Raw genomic sequence first — 22,154 nt, 5'->3', positions numbered from 1 at the left:
TGATCTTTGTTGTACATTTTACGATATACGTGCACGGGATCTATTGAAGTACGAAACTACCATCCCTGTGAGGAAAAAAACCCCTTAAAAACTATGGACGAATAAACTTCTTTAACCGGTTCTGAACGGATTAGTGTGGGCTCGATGTTATCTTTGTGGACCTGTGACGAATCGACAGCGCCCTCTTTGGATCAGTGTACCAGTGGCTCAGATTTGTCACTTGTGTATCATTCATGAGCTGTGTCTTCCCCCCTTCCTCGGCGTGAAAGCCCTGACGAAGGTGTGCCCGTAGATCTGGGCCTGGCACCGAAACGCACGTTGGCGTTACCTGATGTTGGGATCCTGTACTATCGATCTGGACTCTCTGGCAGTGTGCCACGAAGGCACCGCTGGATCCCATTCTTGTATCACTCTGGGGATTATGTTGAGGAATTTGCATTGAGTATGGTACATGTGTAGATGTATGCGCGTGATTGAATGATCAGTTAGTGTATGGTTGTTGAGAGGTTGATGCGGGGAAACTATGTTTTATTATGTGTATTTATTGATGTAAGTTTCTATCTATTTATTGAGATGTTATGGTGTCTGATGTTTTGAATAACTAGTACATTAACAAAATATGAAGAAAATAAAATAAAGATTTTGTACTCTTATACTGGAGACTTATTCTACCCAGTGACTCCTCTGTTGCCCCTTTGGTGAGCTCCTTGTTATGCATGGAAATTAGTGGACTCCTTATGAGCCATTGCTGAATCTATGTGGGTGGACTTTTCTCTTAACTATTGTGTCACATCTTGAATGTCCTCAGCTCTTTGGCATCGGAGGGACTTGCATATAAATCTATCAATACCTTCAGGTTGGTAATCTCAGCAGGCTACTCACCAGTCGGCAACCATCCATTCAGAGAGCATTTTCTGGTGTGGAAACTTTTGAGAGGCATCCGCCTCTCCCTTCCCCCAGAACCTGGTTATTCCATCCAGTGAGTAAACAAAGTCCTTAACATGCTCTTGTCTTGGCAATTCAAAAAGTACCTCTCATGGAACGAACTTTCAGCTAAGCTAGCTACTCTCCACTGTTTGGTCGCATACCGGCGGGTCTCAGATGTCAGAGCATTGGACCTAACAGGTAGAGTAGTTACTCCGGATAGGATCACTTACCACATTTCACGACGTACAAAATGGAATTCTCGTTTGGTTAATTATCCTTGCTTGCCAGATTTCCCAAAGCTGCATATAAAGTTATGAAGCTATGACGACAGACGTCCACCCACATGGAGAGAGACAGTAATGAATAGTCCTAAGGAAACCATTCAGGACCGGCTCTTCGTACAGCATCGCCAGACGGGTTTGATGGGCCAACGAAAAAAGCTGGCATAGATATTAAACTGTCTGGCGCTCACTCTGGCAGAGGGGCTAGGATTCTAAGGCGTTTTTCCTCAGAGCCAGTCTGGAGGATATCCTCAATGCAGTGGACTGGTACTCAGACTCTCCATTTAAGAGGTTCGGTTTCAAACCAGTCCCTAATATGGATTCGCTGGTTGTGGATAAGCTTTAAACAAGCGTAATCCTTGCCTCCAGTCCAGACAGAATGAAACATTTACTAGCTATCGTAACGGAAAGTTTCAATTCTATTAAAGACACTGAGACGAGGATTAACCCACCCAGAATTGCATATTTCCTCCTTAGAAACATGAAACCTATGTACTGGTGGGTATACATTATGCAGTTTGATATTAGACTTGGATAGATTACTTGCCTCGTTTGTGATGACGCTTAATCCTAATGACTAGGTTCTGTATCTTTTAGATATGGGTTCATACATATGCATTCCTTTCCCCTAGGATCTGGTAGACCGAAACAGAATTAAGGATGCCTCTATCCATCTGCAGTTGCAGGAAGAAACAGGAGGCAGCTGATTGGACATTATTATAGTTTGAACTACGACTTTTTCCCCAAGGGTTGTGGGAAATTAAGTCAGTTTGTTATTTCTCTAAGGGCTGCTGTTAATGAAGTGAAGAAACTACAGCGTAATCCTCGCCTCCATGTCCTTGATAGAACTGAAGCTTTGTTATGATAGCTAGGACATTTTTCATTCCCCCATGTATAGTCAGTACGGAACTGTACACAGCGCTACAGCCAAAACAGTTGACAGACTTACACCAAATTCAGCAGAAAGCGTCAGCTTTACACTGAATGTGTGTTTTTTTGTGATATGGTGCAAATCCATTCAGTAGCGTTTGAGAAATTAAGGTTCCAATGTATAGATATCTGACTGGTTAGGTTCGTTGGACACTCGCAGAAGTTGTGAAGGCACGCAACTTCAAATAAAAGAGTGATCCGATTGGCCTTTGGGGACTTTTTTCTCCCCCTCAGCTACCTTGCTCCAGTGAGTCCTGCGGCAGCTTGCGCTCAGATTGGCTGTGTTAAAGATTAGGTCCACCTGTGCCCTGAAAAGGAAAACAATAAGGTCTAAGGGGGCACGGTAGGAGTACACTGAGGTGACTCTCCTAAGACAAAAACAATAGCTGAAAAATACAAAGACTTTAATAGCACAGACATTGTATGGCAATGTCAGAGAATGAGAAAATGTCAGCACCCTGTACAGAGCAATTCAGTTTTTTGCCAGAGAGATTTGAGAAGAAGAAAAACTTGTGATGGAGACCAAAACCTGGTTAAATATAGGAGAGTGCACATCAAAGGGAGAAACCCTGATATTGTCTGCTCAGAAAAATATTCAAGAAGCCTCGTACAGCATTGAAATGAAGTTATTGCAGCCCTGAAAGGAGTGCTACAAGAACCCAGGCACCCGAATGTCAAACAGTGGAGAAACGCTTGCTGCAGTCTGAGGTTCAAGGAATGTAAGCACTCCACAATCACTTCTTTAGACTTACAGAAGGAACGACTTGAAAATTAGGTGAAGGTCTCGAAGATCTGTATATTGGGGGTGCCTGCTCCAGCTGACCACAACAATTAGAAACCAGATGTGCAGCACTTCTTACAGAGTGTGGTCTTTGATAGTAACGCAGAAGCATCAGTTTCAGTAGTGCATACTTAAATATCAGAAAGGCGGCAGATTTGGGTTCAGTAAAGATTGAACTATGGATTATCAAGTCACACCGCCTATTATCCCTATAGGCAATTTAGAAAAAGGAGGGGCTTGGAAGGGCTCCAAGGCACACATCTTCTCAAACTTTAGCCACTTAGGCACACACAAGCACTGCACGTCATCGCAAGGTTTCTGCCTCTACAACTTAAACATTCACTGTCGTTTCCGGTCAAGTTAAAAGGCTCCAATAGAGAGAAGTGCTTTGTTTTCGAACCCTACAGCTGTCCAATATTATCATGAGACAGAACACAGCGACTAGACCCGAATGCCATTGTCTCGTGTGTGGACTTTGGAACTGCATGGTCGGAAATACTCTCTGGTAGTCCAGAGAGTGTTGGTTATAAATGAACTGTGGGTATCGTTATACAGTGTCCTGAGAAAAACATTCAGTGCTGATGTTTCTATTTTTCAATTTCTTCTCCATCTTTCGGCCATGCTTCGCAATGTATGTTCTTCTTAAATAATATTGCTGTCAAACTTGTTTGAGGGCCAACCACAAAACTCATTTGTTTGTAGCAACAGAGCTGTAATGTTCTGGACTGTGTAGTTTTAACTGACAGTAGATTGTTTTTAAAAACCATCCTACCCCTTGTATCTGTAAACCTCAGCCACTGATTGGGTAATTCTCAATTAACCTACTGACGTAAGTTCTCACATTGGATGACCTCCACAGCTGTAAGCAGCTAAAAACACAGAAACCAATAGTGATAAATCTAGCTTCAATAGCGCCACACTGCCTATTGTCAAGTTGAACCATGCCACCATAGAATTCTCAAGTGTTCACAAAAAGTAAATTAATCCACTTACTTGTGTTTCAGAAGGTTCATTGTTGTTGCTATCCAAGCTCTCGGGATATAACCTGGAAAAAAAAGATCATTGTATACAGTGCTATACAGTTAGTCATACACAAAGAACTCAAGCAAAACCTTGCAGCGAAACTCAAACAATTAATGTCTTATTTTTAAAAAGAGTTTGCTACAAACGTAATATGTAATCACACACGTTCCAACTATTCAGAAAACCAATTTTTGCTTTCTTTTGACAGCCAAGGATTTACCCTGTAATGCCACATATTTGAATATTATTGTACACTCTACTTCCACCCTCAATAACATGGCCCTTTAAACAATATCCTGGTAAATCATGTCTTTTAGGTTAAAGAAAAAGTGATAAAAACTGTCCCAAAGTTTGCAGTTTTCTTTCAACCACTTCCAAACGTCACCACATATAAACATATGGGGCGGTTTTTCAATAACTTGTGAAAAGGGGGTTCTGGACCCGTAAGGCACAGCCACTGGAGCTCCATTACCCTCTCTCGATGCTGGCAAAATCAAAGCGTGACTGTGGAGGATGCCTGCTCATACTGGAGATGGCACTGTGGGCTACAGAACAGGAGGAGGACAGCTGAGCAAAGTGTAGAAGCTCAGAGAACAGAGCGCATAAGATGGCCTGGCAGCAATCCAACTGGCACAAAAGTATACTGCTTGAAAGCAAATGTTAGTGACTCTGCCCGACCGCAGCAATCATGTGTAAATCCTTTACAAGAAAACAAAAATGGAGACTTCAACACCTTTTTACAGATGATGAGAAGCAAGGAATAGACAGGACTCCCTTTTCCCTACAGTGAGCGGATAGCTGAATGTGAGGAAGCCCTGAGCACATGTGCAAGTAATCAGCTGTATATCAGCTGAGGCAGACTGCAGGGATGCCCAGTGTCACTGTGGCGATTTGCCATCACATTCTAACCTCTAGCTGGTGTCCTTAGGGAGCATCCCTCGCAAAGGAGGAAATTCCTCCGAGACACGTCGAAGTTTCCCTATATTCAGGTAAGGGTATACTTGAGGGAGTCAGAGACCAACCTATCCAATATCAGCAACAGTATTAGGTTGTGAGACTGTCAGGCTTAAGTTTCAAATGGAAAAAGTCAGAGATACACCATTTGACATAGAGGGCCTGAGATAGAGTGGCCACTTCAGTGGCAGGAAGAGAGTGAAACATCTAGGAACAAGGCTGCACAGAGTTGTGAAGGTTATGATCAAACAATGGTAAGGCAGTTTCAGAGAAACAAGATAAGGCAACAAAATGTATAGGTCTCACCCTGTCCAGGAGAACAGTGCTAATTAAAATGAATATCCTGTCAACCTAATTCACTTGTTTATTAATAATCTGATCACTTAAAAGCGAAAAATTTTCAAAACGATCTTCACACACTTGGTTAAACTAATAAGGGCTGGCAACCACTGCTGTGCAGAGGTGTTCTAACACTTTTGCACTGAGTGTGGGAGAGGGGTTTTCACACCCAACAGTGAGGGAAGCAGCATCCCGTGGACTCTCAAAACAGTACTTGACCCGTCATCTATTTAGGCAGATAGTATACACAGAGTGGCATGCCCTAAGTGGGCATGTAGAAGATTGGCATTTTAACAGAATAATTATAGCACATATATACACCTGCCCCCCACCCACTGAATAAATCCTCCATTACCAATGACAGCGGAGCACAAGGGATGCACACAGCCTAATACAAAGGGGGTCACAATGCATGGGTGTGGGTGGTACCCCTTGCACACCTTCCAGTTCACTGAGCAATTAAAGACACTGGGTACATTTACGCAATTATATATATTGCTTTATTACAGGCTAAGACATATATTAGAGTTGCTATCCTTCCAATCTTGAAAAGCCCTATCCCTTTACCACATTAACTCACACTGCTATAAACACTTCGCCTAGATTTACAACATCCTGCATACATGACATTTTGAATAACTAAGCATTTCAAAAGCTGACTCGCCAGGCATTGCTAGGATAAAGATTCTGGGTTGGTGTTGACTTATAAATAGTGGTAATACAGCTACATACAGGCTATAGGCACCTCCTAAAACAGAAGAGCAAGGCGGATACATTTTAAATGTGTACATAAACTTTACTACTCCCCGAGGATAGTGAAGTTGTTTGGCCTGAAAAGAACTACAAGATGTCACGATGTAGAGGGTGACTTTATACAGCTAGCATGGACATGCCCCAGGATACTGCTGTAATGGTGCTAGGTTGATATATTAGATGATCGAGGTGACTGTGGCCACATCTGTAACACTAGACTATACTCGACACATAGCAGTCCCAACAAGATGTTTCACTGCAATAGCATGTTTATAGGCTAAAAGGAGGGTCATTATCTGTTGGGGGGGCAGACCTACACCTACCCCAGCGCAATGGCTTAGGGTCCCTGTGTACTACAATAATGTACTAGCTGCACACAAAACTGTTACAACTCCCTCTGCTACATGGCAGAGGCAAATATTATAAATGCCAGTGGGGATGAAAGGTGAAGGAGGCTGGAGATAGGTATCAGCAAGTTAGATGGAGAGGTGGTGCCTTTGCTGTGTTGCGAAGTACATGTGCAATATACATTACAAGCCTAGATGAGTATTAATCGATCAATGAATGAATAAATTGAGAGTGCGCTCAAATCACCCTATGCGGGGTATCACGGAGCGGCTTTTAGTACAAGAATAAAGTATCTAAAACAGCCGATTTTAAGCTTCCCTGAATTTATTGTAATCTGGGCAGGTTCGACTGGGAGAAGCAATTTGTTACAAAAGGAGGGTGCCAAGAAGGAAAAGTATCTGCCTCCCCATCTAAAACGGGATTGCCAATAGCTGCTTCTCACTGGAACGCAAATTACTAGTGGGGAGATATTGTTTCAGTCTCTGGCTAAAATATATGGGACCTTTACCTTGCAACACTTTATAGGTTAAGTAGCATCATTTAAAAACCACTCTTTTCTTTATCGGGAGACAATGTAGTGATTTTAAGAGAGGAGCAGATGCCGTGCCGGATGGGTAGTAATGATTCATTGGCAGCAGCCAGCATAGCATTACCATAGTCGAGCCAGCTCTCAAAAAGAGCCTGAACCAGGGTCTTTCTGGCCTCCAGAGGAAGGAATGTCGAGGCCTTTTTTACTATTCATAGCATATGGAAAGAAGTGAGAGTGGTAGATCTAACTTGCGCTTTCATAACGAGTTCAAAATCTACCTCGAGTCCAAGCTTTTTTTTTCTTCTTCTTTTTTTACAATTTTGCAAGGAGAGAGAGTTTATCCTAACTCCGGTGGCCATCAATCCAGAGCCCATAGGATTTGAGCTCTCCCAAACAAGATGATCTCGGTTTTCCCTGGATTCAGCTGGAGAAAGCGGTCTGCCATCCACTCGGTGATAGCCTTCATGCTGGCCGCAGTGTCATCAGCATAGAATAGGATTTCGAAACCGTATGCTCAGATGACTTTAGCAAGAGGAGCCACATATACATTAAACAATGTAGAGCTCAGACATGAGCCCTGAGGGACACCTTTATCTACCCGCTTAGGCCTGGATATAAAAGGTCCCAGAGAGACTCTCTGCATTCGGTCTTTCAAAAAACCTTGGAACCAGTCCAGGGCAGTCCCCTTAATCCCCATCTCTTGTAGTGTTTGAAGTAGCTTGACATGGGACACAGAGTCAAATGCTGTGGATAGGTCTAATGACAATCAATGGCATGACACAGGTCTTACCTCTGAACAGCCCCGGCATGCTCCAAACAAAATAGCACCTGGAAACTCTCGGCCTCGTAACACCAAAATAACAGTCCTGGGCAGTTGACTGCATAGCAAAGTCCAAGGAGAAGGCGGCAGGCCAGTTTTATGCAGACCCAACTCTGCCTATCCAACATTGGATAGACACAACAAGAGTGTGACATGACCCTGCTGGTTGGGGTCCAGATATTTCCCAGAACGGTCTGCTTCAAAATGAAAAGCATACTGTGCTGCTAATCACAGAAAGGGTCAAATATTTTGCATTCTGTGAAGCTCATGGGAATACTAAATGATGATATTGAATTGATAGAAATGTCAGTTCTCTTCACCTTCTGATTTTTCCAGCACACATCACAGATGCATTATGAAAGGAGAGGCGTGTAAGTGGTACACGCTACAAAAGACATAGAAGAGGGCTGACATTTCTCTTATCGATTTGTTGAACCTCACCACACTTAGAGTTGACCAGCCACCACTGATTGGAGCCACCTGCGTCCTACACACTAACATAGTAAATGATGAATGGGTGATATTTGCTCTTCTGACAATAGCGTACTTTTGCTTTTCGAAGAAACAAAATAGTTGACTAGTGAATTATTTTGTGTTATTTTTGTGTTGCTCTGTTCTGGAAATTGTAGCCCACAACATCTCCATGAGTTAGCCTTGGACTACTCTGCCTCTTACCCCGAGAGTCAAATTTTACATTCTGAATTCTTCGACACTACTGCAATAGAAAGAGGTTTCTGTTGTCAACTTATTGGCAAACTCCATGGAGAGGGGCTACACTAAGAGACCTTCTCGTTCAGGTGATGATAGAGTTGGGTTTTCATGTATAAATTTGTGATGTGTTTGAATTAAAATACTTATTCCTTTTTACAAATAAAAATGTTAGACTCGGATTACAAATTGTGTACTTTATGGAGTGTCAGGTGTAACCCTCTTTAGTTTTAATTTCTTATTTTAGTTTTGTATATAGGTCGTTAATACTCCATTCCTGATGCAACAAAGTGGTAGTAAGTCTGACTTGACCCTTAAACCTCAGGAATGTCTTGCTCCAATTGCATGTTGGATAACCAATAACCTTTTGAAGTTTAATGCAGATAACATACAAGCTTTTTAGACTCATCTTTAGACATATAGTCCTTTTGGTAATCTTAGGCTTTTGGCTCATGCTCTCCCCCTGCTATGCTGGTGTAACTATCAACGCTAATCTTACGTTCTGCCTGCATGTCAACAACATCACTAGTTTATGTTACTCCGGGCCACTCAAATTATGCTATTTTGCACCGCAACATTTTCTGTATAATTATGGATTAGTCTCATAATCCATCTGCTACATAATTTGCAGATAACAAAAAAAGGTTTTCAGCTCCAACGGGATCAAATGTTACTAAAAATGTCATCATACATGTTGTAGCCACTGTAGAAGCCCCTTTACAAAAGATGACTGGTCCCCTTTCTGTTGCCAATTGTGTATTTTGGTGTTATACTGGTACAATGAGGTGAAAGCTTTCATCAGACTGTGTTAACCTGAGTAAAAAATAAAAATGGCAAAATAAGGAAGTAATACGATCACAAAAGGTGCTGTATTACACAGCTTAATTTGCCTTTTCTTGCTGCATAACATAGACCTATGCATAACATAGGCTGCATAACATAAACCCGCCGCACAATTTGGTCTTCCTCAGCCACATAAGTCCAATGGTCCTAATGATAGTCCTGCTTGAAAAGCTTAAGGAAAATTCTTTCTTCCCACCGAATTGAAGGGAGACTTTAGTGATCCAGGCATCTATCTCATTAAGTTTAGATTACAGGAATGCGGTCTTTCAAGACCTACCTATATATGTTATCCATTACCTTCCGATTGTACAAAATGCAGGTGTAACATGAATCATTCAACTATCTCAGTGTGTATTGGTTATATCCCAGTTGAATTTCCATCATAGGTTACCACTGAATAAATGAATGTGGATTAAAAGACACGCTGCATGGTACACAAGGCACTTGTACTCTGGATCTCACCTTCTTTCAGAAGTGCCCGCTCATACGTTATGTCCCTCTTCTCATGCACTCTTGGTTAGGCCTAGGTTCCATCGCACTATAGCAAGCAAACACTCTTTCTTCAGTCTTGCTCTTATTCCCAGTAAACCAGATTTGAAATTCTGCCCATGTAAATAGTGCGCCTGTGAAAGTTCAGGGTGCAGTCAAATTAAAGTCAGATGTACAGGCATTGCCAACGCTTGTCAATGAGATTCATAAAGCTTTGGCAAATTCCACATTTGCACAGAAAACATACCATGGTTTATCAGAAAGTGATGATTATTAATCCCACTTTTTGCCAATGTGACTGCAGCAATTTTAAAAGCCAGGGATGAGGCAAGTGCTCAAAACATTAAAGTCTTATTTTTTGCCACCTTATGTGTTTGTTCGCGTGAGTGGTCTCTTTATTTGCTTAACCATATTATGGTTATAGACATAAAGAAATTAATATTCCACATAATTTCTATTTTCTGCATCTTCAACATGGCAGAGTTGCACCTCTTAAAAAGGGCTCCATTTAGCAGAGTACCCAAGAAAAACTGCAATGAAAAATTGCTTTGGTATGTGATGCTGAAACATAATGCTGCTTTTTGCATCATTCAAGAGAAAACATTATCAGGTAAAATATTGTTAAACATCTTGAAAAGGTAAAGCAAGAACTGAGCTACTCTTTCATATCATCATTTTGTGGCTGTATGCGCCAGAGTGTTTTGGGATGTTATCGATTGGTTTTAGTGTACAGTGCATGAAAAGCTCTGGAATTACACATCCTGTGGACATTTTCGAATGTCTGTCCAAAGCATTGTGGTTGGTCCTCACTACAAACTTTTCTTTACCAATCTTACACATATAAGAACAGAGCCTGGAGGTGGTAGTCTGATTAATGACATTTTGTAACCACTTTTGAAAAAGTGTCAAGCTGCATGAACTAGATTATATCGCAAAAGTAATAAATCAAATAAAGCCTCTTACCCAACATGTAGTAAGTAATAAAAAAGTTCCGAACAAGATACAATGATTCCACACAACCATGCTTTATCAGAAGGGACAATGATCTTCTAAAGCACAAGTATTTGTATTGCTGTAAAGAAGAAAAAACATAAAAAGGCATTTTAAAGTAAATCCAGGACAGGAGTTAAAAAGCTAAATCAAAAACTATGCAAGAAATGTGAAATACACGATAGTTCATAGGCAACTTAGTGAAATCGCTATATAAAGCAATTATACAGAAAAGGCAAAGCTGTTGCCAGCATCACATCATCTAATTATAAAATAATGTTCGCACAACACGCGCATCTCCAAAATGCTAGACTTTTGGCTCCTTCTTCTTACCAACTTTTCAGAACCTTGAACTAGACCCTCTAAGAGCTTATTCACATTTCCAGCTTTTACTAAACTTTGGCAACAGCATCAAACTAATTGATATAGCTCCAAACCATAAACCAGAGAGCTTCGAACACAAACAGCTGTCCAGTATAACCCCAATTGCATGCGACCCTTGCACAACTTGACATTTTGAAATCTTGGGGACAGGTCACCAAAACTTAACAAAAGCTTAAAGACTCAGGAGTTGGAGACTGCATAGGTCAAGCATAGGTTTCAGACACATAATTGGAATAGATTATTTTTATCAGATTAAATGGCTTCCATATTCTGTTGTGTTCAAAGTAGTGCTATAGGCAGTCTCCCCAGGCTGCTCCGCAAAGTGAAACGGAGTTCTGAATGAAGAAGGTGATAACTGTAGTACCCTACCCTGTTGTTTGAAAAGTCCTTATCCACAGTATTGGCTTCCTGTTACTCAGTGTTTCATCACAATCAATAGGCTGATTAGAAGACAGTCTGATAATCAAATGTTACATGTGTATAGAAATGCCAAACTGGTGCTTCCCTTTTGCAATGTACATATGCGAATAATGATTGCGAAACCAGTATTGTTAAAAGAAAACTTAATAAACAAATTTAAACAAAAAATAAAGAAGGTGATAACTTTAGTGGAATAAGGAAGGTCCAACTACCAGATGAAGGAAGAGTCTCCAGTATGTACCAAGACATCATTTATATCTAATAAAGCCAAAGCCTCTTTGTAAAAACCATTGTAAATGGGCTCATGGTTTTGAGGGTGTACATTAAATTGTGCAATTTTGCCAAGGTTTGCCCCATTACATTTTGCTGAAACTTTCAAATTCATAAAATTGGCGTTATTGAAGAGGAAACTGGTGAAAAATCTATTGTGAAAAATATGTTGTGTGTGAAAAGTCTGCAATACTAAGCTGTAAAAATAGTTTTTTTTAAAGGTGCTGATACTTGTAGCAAAACAGTTTGTAGAACCCAACAGTTCTTTCTCAGACACCTCACACCTTCAAAACAGTACAAGGTCATAGCAACTTTTTAAAAAAAATTGGAGGAGACTTAAACCCAAGATGGAGGAGTAGAGTCATCCCTACCCACTGCACGCTCTCACTATCTCCAGCAATAGAAGGTATATCACACCCAGGCCCTTCCTGATTCCTACTGAAACCATAGCATCAGGAAGAGCTGCAAAAAGGTTTCGAGTCAAATGAGGAATTGCGCCACCGGGGAAGGCTGGGATCGGCTAACACCTATATAGAACCGGCTAACACCTATGTACGATGGCAAATGAGGCTTGGGAACGGTATGGACACAGAAGTGGCAAAAAGTAGAGCACAGTCATGAAGGCGACGCACAAGCAGCAGTGCATGTGGAAGGTGAAATGGCCCCAGTCTGGTCTCAGTTCTCCTTCTGGCCCTCCGGTAAAGCAATAAGGCAGAATTATGCAGATGTGTTGAGCTGCACATTCCACTTCCAAGATGCCAGCAGGACCAGCCTGTAAGACAAAGTCAAGGCTTGGCATGGAACAAAGCAGAAACAGGTGGTACCCTCTCAAGCGAGGCACTGATTACTGAAACAAAAGAGTCATGTAATATGTGGGGCTGGCTGACACTAGAGCCCCAGGGAAAACAATGACACCTGCTGTGGCCCATAAACGGAGAGAGAGCAGGACTACCAGACTTGTAATGGAGGTACCGTGGGACGTATGGAACTGATCTGTTCAGGCTAACACCTGAAATATGCATAATGAAAGGCTACAGAGCATGGAAGAGACCCCACACGCCCCAATCCCCTTCGTCATGTTGATACATATTCAAGGACATTTAAGGGTCAAAACTCAATAAGAATATCTCATTCAAACTGATAAATGCCATCCTGGCTACAGCAGGACAATTTAAGGGGACGCTGCTGAGAAACGGATCTTTAGTGCCATCAGCAAGGGTAGCCAATTGTGGGGATTGGGTTTTCCACTCTTAAGGCAAATTGGCTCTGGTGGTCAGCTCGTGAAGGAAGAAGCCACCTCAAATGCTACAAGACCTCATGATCAAGTAGTGTGTTTGACTGTATATTTCAAAAGGATAAACTGGATCTGCAAGTTGAGCACCTGCAGAAGGAACGATGGCTATCAAGTTCTCACAAAGAAATATCTTAAATCATGTATGGTAGGTCTGTAGTACGAGTTTGACAAGTCACTGGCAAACGATCGAACGTAACTGATGATTCATCAAGGTAAGGGCAGGACTGAGGGGCGTGGTTTGGACGCCGGAGGAAATGGCGGCTTAGTGCTTCACCTCCTCCCGTGGCGACCAGTTCCTTATGCATTTGGAACACCAAAACTGGGGTAAAGTTATTATTGGCAACGGATTTCATAATCGGAAGTTATAGACTCACCCGTGGCTGGTTTTGATGGCGTTACAGGGCTCCTGTGCGGAGAACTCTGAGAGAGACCCGGAGCCTGGCAGAACACTGCCGGCAATGAGAAGGCTGCGGAGGTCCCGCAGCGGCTGAGTCCGAAGAAGCCGAACGCCTACTTCCATCTACACGCACCCGCCACTGATCGGAGCTCCGAACCAACAAGGCCAGTAAGTGGGGGTCTGGAGAGCACGCTTTTCACCGCCCGCCGCCCTTCACGGGATTCCGACACTACCCGCGCTCACTGCCAGCGCTTCTACATAAAATGGCGGGCGCACCCAGCAGTTAAAGCGAAGCAACGCGGCCCCATACAGTCTATAATCTGCCTACAATCGTTCGCTTTGTCTGCCTCAGCGTTCGGTTACCTGCGTTGCCGCCTGGCTCCACGCTGAAGCTTCCCCTGTGTCCCCGGTGCTGAATCACAGGCGTGCAAAGCAGAGGGCCTCGTGAACCAAGAAAATGGCGGGCACGCTGGCTGGCTGAAAATAGACTCCTCCGACGGGATAATGGCGGTTGAGCATGGCGCTTGGGGCTTATATGAGCGATTTTCTAGCTCATATACGCGACATCTAAAGGGAAACGAACGCAAAAGTCAGAAAATACTGAAAATGACCGAGGGAAAACACACTGCATGACCGTAGGTGCTCCCCAGTAAATGTAGCATGTAAGAGGAATCGCAAGCATCACAAGAGGCACCACAGGAGTCAGTGCTCAAGAGAAGGCCTGCAAAAGGCAATTTAAAGAGGAGTGTTCATGATAGGAGCTGCCTACAATGAAGGTACACCTGCATGTCTGAGACGCATATGTGAGGCAGTATTGGGCATAAACGAGCACAACTGATCATGCTCATGAACAAAGCACAGCAAGCAGGCAAACAGTGCATGCCGGAGACACATATGTGAGGCAGAAACTGAACACAACTGTTCATGCTCACGAAGACTAGCAGCGAAGCACAATATAGCAGAACACAGCAAAGCAAGTAATACAAAGTACAGCAAGCAGGCAAACAGAGCAAACTAAGCAAACCTAAACAAACCAGAGCAAAGCAAGCAGAGCAGAACACAGCAAGGCAAGGCAAAACGAGGAAAGCAAGTTAAAAGCAGCAAAACATTGCGACACATGCGAGCAAAACAAAACAAACAAGGCAAGCTACAATCTTGGCACACCTGGCTTCTAGATCAATGCTGCTACTACTACCTGATACTGCTTGATGCTGCTTGATATGGTCTTGTCACTGGCAGAAGACACCTGACCGGGATTGACGCTACTATTGGTACATCTTCGATTATTCCAGACGGAGCCTGTAGATGGGCCTTGACATACATCGGAGCCTTTCCTTACTTCACTACTGGCACAATCCCATCTTCTAAGATCTGAGCTCTCAATAAAAAACGCCCTCAGTAGGGCTTCTGAAACCTTCACTACCTTTACAGTCATGAGACACGCACTAAATTAAAGGTGGTTACCCCGTGACACTGTTCATCCTCCACGATCTGATCAGCCCTCAGGCCTGCCTATTGGGCCTGCCTTTCAGAAAGTGAAGCAGAGGAACTCTTTTATCAAAGCACTCCACTGCAAGTGGGTACCATGAGCGAGAAGGAAGCAAAAAATCTTAAGAGGCTCAATGCCGACCCACCTGCACCAGTTTCACCTATCAAGTGCAGGAAAGACATCAACGACACAATGGATACCATACTAAATAAGCTTGCGGAAGTGCATGACTTAGCGAAATCCACAAAGGAAGAAATTGTAGCTATTAGACAAGACATTCGAGACAGCAACTCCAGGCTCACTGAAACTGAAGCAAGGATCAGCCGTCTAGAAGACTCAGACAAAAGTCTGAAAATCTCTCAAAAACCTTTCTGTGTCCTCAGATCATATGTCAAGGAGGCTATCCGAGTTGGAAGACAGGAATCGAAGGGGGAACCTACGCATATTTGGAATACCGGAAGGCTCAGAGGAAGCCTTCAGCTCGTTTCCCCTTCTTGGAGTCATGGTTCTCACAAGCAACTAACCTTGCTTTTCACCAGCCGCTTGAATTCGACAGGGCTCACAGAGTTCCCAGTAGAATCACTCCGAGCCAAAAAGGTCCCAGGCCAATCGTCTGCAAACCCCTACAATATCAACATGTGGAACAAATCTTATCTTTTGTACGTAAAAATAACCACATTCTATGGAAATCCAGCAAGATCTTCATTTCACAGGATTACAGCAAGGAGACTGTTGATGTGAGAAAGGCCTTTCTTGCTCTTCGTCCGATGCTGCGTTCGCTGGGTTACCAATTTGGATTCATAGGTCCAGCAAAGTTTTGTGTGGTCATCCAAGGTACTCCTCAGATCTTTACGGATCCTCAGATGCTCAAAAGACTCCTTGATGTCCCGGAGGATCTCCATATGGACACGACGACGCCAGGTCCTGCAGCTGCTTCTAAATGAGTATCCTTTCCATTGTACCGGTTCCTAGTGTCCTGTATTAAAAGAGTATATCTACGCTTCCAAACACATTTTCAATGGGCCTTAACCTCCTATTTTTGTTCTCAATGACTGTCGACTATTCAATGCTGATTGATGCCTTGGTTCTGCTAACTTGGTATATCAGCCATTTGCTATCTATGTTATACTTCACATGATTATTATGATCACTACTCTGTTATTAAGTCAATCTGTTACTGACATAGGCCCTAGCTCGCGGGATTGTGTTTAGCGATGACGCAGGGGGAGGATGCCCTGCCTTACTGGCACCATGTTCATTTCCGGTAGAATACACTAGCTTATGATCACACCTTAACCTGCACTAAATGTTAATGTAATAGCTTACTACTGGTATAATCATTAGCCTGCGAGTCTGAGTTTAGAGAAGACGTAATAGAAGATTGTATTAGAGAAATCACACTGTCTTATGTGCGTCACGACTTGCCTTGCATGCATAACTTAAGTCACAAGTTAATCTCGTCAGATTGTATTTGTTTATGGTTGCACTAATTCAGGCACCCAATGTTCTAAATGTTGATTCAGTTCACAGATTTCACTATGGCTTCTGTTCATTGCCATGGGAGGGACGCTGTTTTCCCTTTTCACCATGCCTGCTACTTTCATTCGGGGTGGGATGGGTGGGACGGGAGGGTGGGGTAAGAGTTTGACTTTTCTTTTGTTTTTTTCTGTATGTCACCATTGTTTGCTGCCTACCGAGGTCCGACTGTTTATATTTTCAATGCTCAAGTGACGCTATCTACTGCTTCACAAGTAATATTTACCTTATGCCTGTTGATATTTTGCTTTTTCAGGTCTGTATGTTGCTATTTGCACTGTACAAACATTCCTACATATTGCTCTGTATCTACCTCAGGTCCTCTGGTCACTGATTATCATTGGGAGGGTTCACAGTTGTAGTCCACTGGGTCTCCTGCCTCTCGGCTTTCCTATCATTACCATGGAAACATGTTATTATTGTGTCCGATATTACGGGCAAATTCTTGTGTCGGATTGGATTTGATCTTCCATTATATCTCTATGACCCACTCCACGATTAACAGATCACTTGTCATCGCCAGGGTGGACAACTTAAAAATACTTTCACTTAATGTCAAAGGTCTTAATCAACCTGTTAAACGCCAGAAGATCCTGGACTACCTCCGAAGACAAAGAGGAGATGTTGTCCTGTTACAGGAATCTAAAATCAAAGCTAAACAATTCAATACACTTAGGAACAAATTCTATGTTGAAGTGGTAGGGTCTGAAGCAATAGGCAAGAAAAATGGCGTGTTAACACTGATAGCAAAAAAATCAAATGTTGATTTGCTCTCCTTCACGGCTGATACTAATGGGAGGTGGGTCACAACTAAGCTGCTCAAAGATGACACAGAATTTTATGTTACGAATGTTTATGCCCCTAACACCAGTGACTTAAGTTTCTGGACAGACCTCACTAAACAAATTAAAACTATTCCCGATTCAGCTGTACATATCCTCGCAGGTGATATTAATTTACCCCTCGACCCAACTATTGATAGGGATTCCCGATGTACCTTCCGTGGCAATAAATCTCACAAAGCATTTACTAACCTTTGTACTCGCTTTAACTTAGTGGACTCGTGGCAGTTGCATCACCCTGCCAGGAGAGAATACACATTTTACTCATCTCCACACGATTCGTATTCCCGTATTGATTATCTACTCATTACAAAAAATGGCATCCCCAGAATAGAGGAGACAACGATAGAACCCAGGGTTCTATCTGATTACTCGTGTATCTCACTATCCATCTCTAAAGTGAAACCGTCTACCCGTCAATCTATTTGGCGACTAAATGAGGAGGTACTAGAGAAGGAGCAACATCGGTCTGCCATAGAATCTGCCATAAAAATGTACCTGCAACATAATAAGAGGGGAGACACTTCTGACCTAACCCGCTGGGAAGCCTTGAAAAGTACTGTCAGGGGAGTTATCAAAATCAGACCAGCCATAAACAAGGAACACAATAAGGCCCTAGAAGAATTAGAAAGAGAGATATCTGCCCTAGAGAACAGATACCTGCTTGATAGGAACAATGCTACACTGAATAAGTTGGCCAACAAGAAATATGGATACAATAAAATTGTAAGTAAAAGAGCTGGGTCTGGCTAAATAGGAAGAAACAGTTTAAACTCTGTGAATCGGACAAAGCGGGCAAGAGCCTAGCCGCATACTTAAAATTTAAGGTGCAGAAAAACTCGATTAATTCCATTAAAGATCAAGCTGGAGTGGCCCACTCGGACCCTGACAAGATCGCAGATATATTTAAAGACTTTTATGAAAACCTTTACGCAAAGAATAAAGAGGTGGAAGAAGCCAAAATCCAAGACTACTTAGAGGAGTGCGACCTGCCGTCCCCCTCCCCTGAGGACCAATCCGACCTTAATAGTCCAATCTTGATCTTAGCAATAGAGAAAGCAATCAAATCGTTAAAATGCAGTATTGGTGTTGAAGATATCTATATGACCTTGCAATAAAAAAAATAAAAAAAAATATGCAGAAAGGCCCCCGGCCCAGACGAGTTTAGTGCTAAATTCTATAGGCTCTTCCCTTCTCTCTTATCACAACCACTCTTACACCTGTTTCAGGAACTCAACGACACGGGGGAAGTAAAGGGCACACTATCTGAAGCTATCATTGTAGTCTTGCCTAAGGAGGGGAAAGACCTAACACTCCCTAAAAACTATAGGCCTATCTCCCTTATCAACCTCGATTGAAAGCTTTTAGCCATGATCCTGGCCAACCGTCTCCAGAAAGTTCTACCCAAGCTTATCCACCCATCTCAAGCAGGTTTTTTAAAATACAGGCTATCAAGTGATAATATATAAACAAAAGGATTCTATCAATGTGTAATAGTGACTGATTTAAACTTTTTGCGGTGATTATTTTTTGTAAGTGCGGGACTAGGCTCTCTCTTAAGATGGCAAGACAAGGGCACTATGAGCTTTTAAAATACCCCTCACACACTAAGAATCCCTTAGTGTCATGCTTCATCATGGGGGTCTTCCCGTCCCTCTACGGGGCGGGGCGTGTTGCGACCTACGGGCTACGTGGGAGCACTGATTTTATTGTGACAATAGGCTATGTGTAGTGCAATGTAGGTGATATCAGTGAAGTGTAGGGACCTAAATATGTGAGTGAAAATATAGAACTTAAAAGTTCCCTGGCTAGTAGAAAAAATATATTTTATTAACTTCTCTGGCTGGGAACGTTAACAAGCATTTACAATGCAACGGTTTCGCCTTTGCAAAAGGTAGAGCTATTGGCATTGTAAATGACAATTTATTTATTTATGTGTTGGATTTGAAAACAGACAAATACATGGCATTGTCATTTACATTGCCAACAGCGTAATCTCTCGCAAATGTAAGACCTATTGTACCCTACTGGACGAGCTCAGCAGACAGCAATTACTACCACACACACACACACCCAGAGCCAGCCACACACACACACCCAGAGCCAGCCACACACACACACCCAGAGCCACACACCCACACACCCAGAACCACACACACCCACACACCCAGAGCCACACACACACCCACACACCCAGAGCCACACACACACCCAGAGCCACACACACCCACACACCTAGGATGCAATGACAGAAACAGCAACATACAAGTCGGGTGGCACACTATGTTAAGGCAGATTTTTATTGTATATAATTTTAAGCCACGCCCTTAATTACACTGCCAACGCCCCTTCTAGAGACCCTCCTGTTTTTCGTCCCAGTTAAAGCCCTGCTGCTCCCTACGTGTTCCTCCATACACGATCTTGGTGGAGTTGCCAGCAAACACTATCCCTCATAATAGAGAGAAATTATATTAATTGGGTGTCCCCTTTGCATATTCTCTTTTCACCATTCAAGAAGCTGATTGGAATATGCTGTACAGCCGGCTCCTAAATCCCCATTCACCATTTCAACGTACAGCATCCAGGAATCTATTAAAAAAGGCTTCTTTAAACAGCAACTAGTTTTTTTTTATACTGTAATTATTTTCTCATAAAAACGATTTCATTACATTACACTGCAGTCAATCAGTTATCCCCCGACACAAATGTGACAGTGTTAACAATGCTAGGTTGCTTAGTATGTGAGATGCGGTATAAAAAGAAATAAAGACACATAATTCCACCTATCAATAGACGATAAAATGAAGCTCAGTGTCACTCCTAGAAGGAGCCAAGCTGCATATACAACAGGCCCAAGCAGATGTTCGATACCTGATACTGGTACAAAGCTATGGATAAAGGTGCCCATCGTTTACAAGAAACATTTTAATGCAAACAAGACCCTTTACAGCCCCGTTTAATACAGAATCCATCTCAGTGAAAACTGTTCAGCAATAGTTGGACGGATAGGTTAAACTAAAAGCTGTTCGCGCTGACCCTCGCCCTCCCCTGCATGGACCCGGAGTGGGTGCTGCCCATTGCTTTTTGTATAAGGTGAGGAGGGAAGTTGTGTGTTTTTTGGCAGGGTTAAAGGTTGTTAGTTTTCATAGGGGAGTGCGGGGGGGGGTCTCCGTCAGTGCTTAATTTGTAAAATCTGAAGTGCAGGTGCTCAAATGTTTGTAGGAGGCCACACCTACTTTTTTCTGGCTCCACCCACTTACTCCATTAGCCATGGCCGTTGTCACCCAAAGTTAGAGGTTCTAATTTCCTGTCTGTGTGGTCACAGGTTTAAATCCTGGCAGGTCCCCCTGCCTTTCATCTTTCTGAGGTCTATAAAATGAGTACCATTAAGTTGGGTAACTCGAACGATCTGTTGTTCAGCTCCAAGATACCCTTGGGTGAACGTGTACTTCTCAAATCCTTAAGTATACTTTGTTATGATTTGCAGTATAATTTCTATTCTTCTCCGTGTGACAGGCTAATCCTGAGATAAAATAACAAGTAACTAGGTGAATAACAACACTGTCTCATGGCGTGGTACTAGGAGGGCACTGGGCTCACGCAGTGGGACGGTAGCCGAAACCTAAAAAGTGGTTTTAAGGCAGATGGTCAGGTAGCAGTGGCCTGGCCTGGTCAGCTGCAAAAAAACAAATAACGAATACATTTTTTTTTAAAAGACTGCAAGGGGGAAGGAGCAGCAATGGGGGGTGCAGGATGGTAGAAGAGGTTGCAATGGGGAATGGGAAGGTGAGAAGGGACAGCAGTGTTTGAGGGAGAAGTAAATGAGCAAGAAACTAACGCAGGGCAGAGGCACATGAGTGCAAGTGTAGGGGGATATGAGAAAAGTATCCTGGCGAGATAAAGCAACATGGAGCACGGTGGGTGGGGGGAAAGAAGTACATGAAACAGACAGCTGAAAGGTATATGCACTATCATTGAGTGCTCAATCAATGAGAAAAATGCTCATACATTGCACCAAGCAGGATTGAAATCAGTGTCACTCCGATTACAGACGCTCACGTCTGCAGTGGTGGCAGTAACCCACTGAGCTTTCTACTGGAATAGGTATTTAAACAGAATATCAGAAACAAAAATATATCATGGGACAGAATATTGTGTCAAGATTATCGAGCACGGAAATATGGTGGAGGTAAGTTTCTACGGAAAAGCAAAGTTTTACTATACCTAACTCCACATATATTTAGATTGACAAATATATATTTCTTCAAGGCACGTAGATGTGCAGTTAAGAATAGTAAATCTATACTTAAGGTATTTGCACTACCTTCTCGATGTTTTGGTCCTCTGTATTTTTGACACGATATTCTGTCCACGCGATATTTTTGTTTTCGATATTCTGTCAGTGATCCCTCACCAGCCCAGGCAAAGCAGACAGGAATTAATATATGATGGAAAAGGCAAGGGAAACACTCTTAAAAGGAATATCTTGAAAAACAATAAACTTGAGCTAAATAGCGCCAATTCTGAGCTGTTGCTTGTCACTTTATGAAAGGCCTCATCACAATGACCTGCTGTACATAGACATGTTCCATCAACAGCTGTATTATGGAAACCCCAGCTATGATTCGCATGTGTGAAATTCAATTCAAACACACACCTCTGCAGCAAACGCAACCTACTAAGCTACCTGACCGCCTGAAACTGCCAGTCCCTTGGACATAACTCCAAAGCCGCACTGGACTATGTCACGGCTGTGTGTCCTTGACACTGGAAACAACAGCCGCGAGCCCTCACCTGCTCTTCTGCA

The 22,154-nt window shown here is 42.7% G+C and overlaps 1 protein-coding gene across 1 annotated transcript in view; it reads right to left on the bottom strand.

Annotated features, from left to right (window-relative positions):
• Positions 1-22,154, bottom strand: part of NDC1 (NDC1 transmembrane nucleoporin) — a 290,787-nt gene that overhangs the window by 233,683 nt on the left and 34,950 nt on the right. The window contains exons 6-7 of the mRNA XM_078670466.1: positions 10,689-10,797; positions 3,913-3,964 (exon numbers count right to left, since the gene is read on the bottom strand). Coding sequence (XP_078526592.1) covers positions 3,913-3,964; positions 10,689-10,797 — 161 coding nt within the window. The remainder of the gene's footprint in view (positions 1-3,912; positions 3,965-10,688; positions 10,798-22,154) is intronic.

Source organism: Lissotriton helveticus, chromosome 1_2 (genome assembly GCF_964261635.1).
Source record: "Lissotriton helveticus chromosome 1_2, aLisHel1.1, whole genome shotgun sequence".
In the NCBI taxonomy this organism is placed as follows: domain Eukaryota; kingdom Metazoa; phylum Chordata; class Amphibia; order Caudata; family Salamandridae; genus Lissotriton; species Lissotriton helveticus.
The sequence above is the reverse complement of the archived record's forward strand: the minus strand, read 5'-3'. Positions and strand labels throughout refer to the sequence as shown.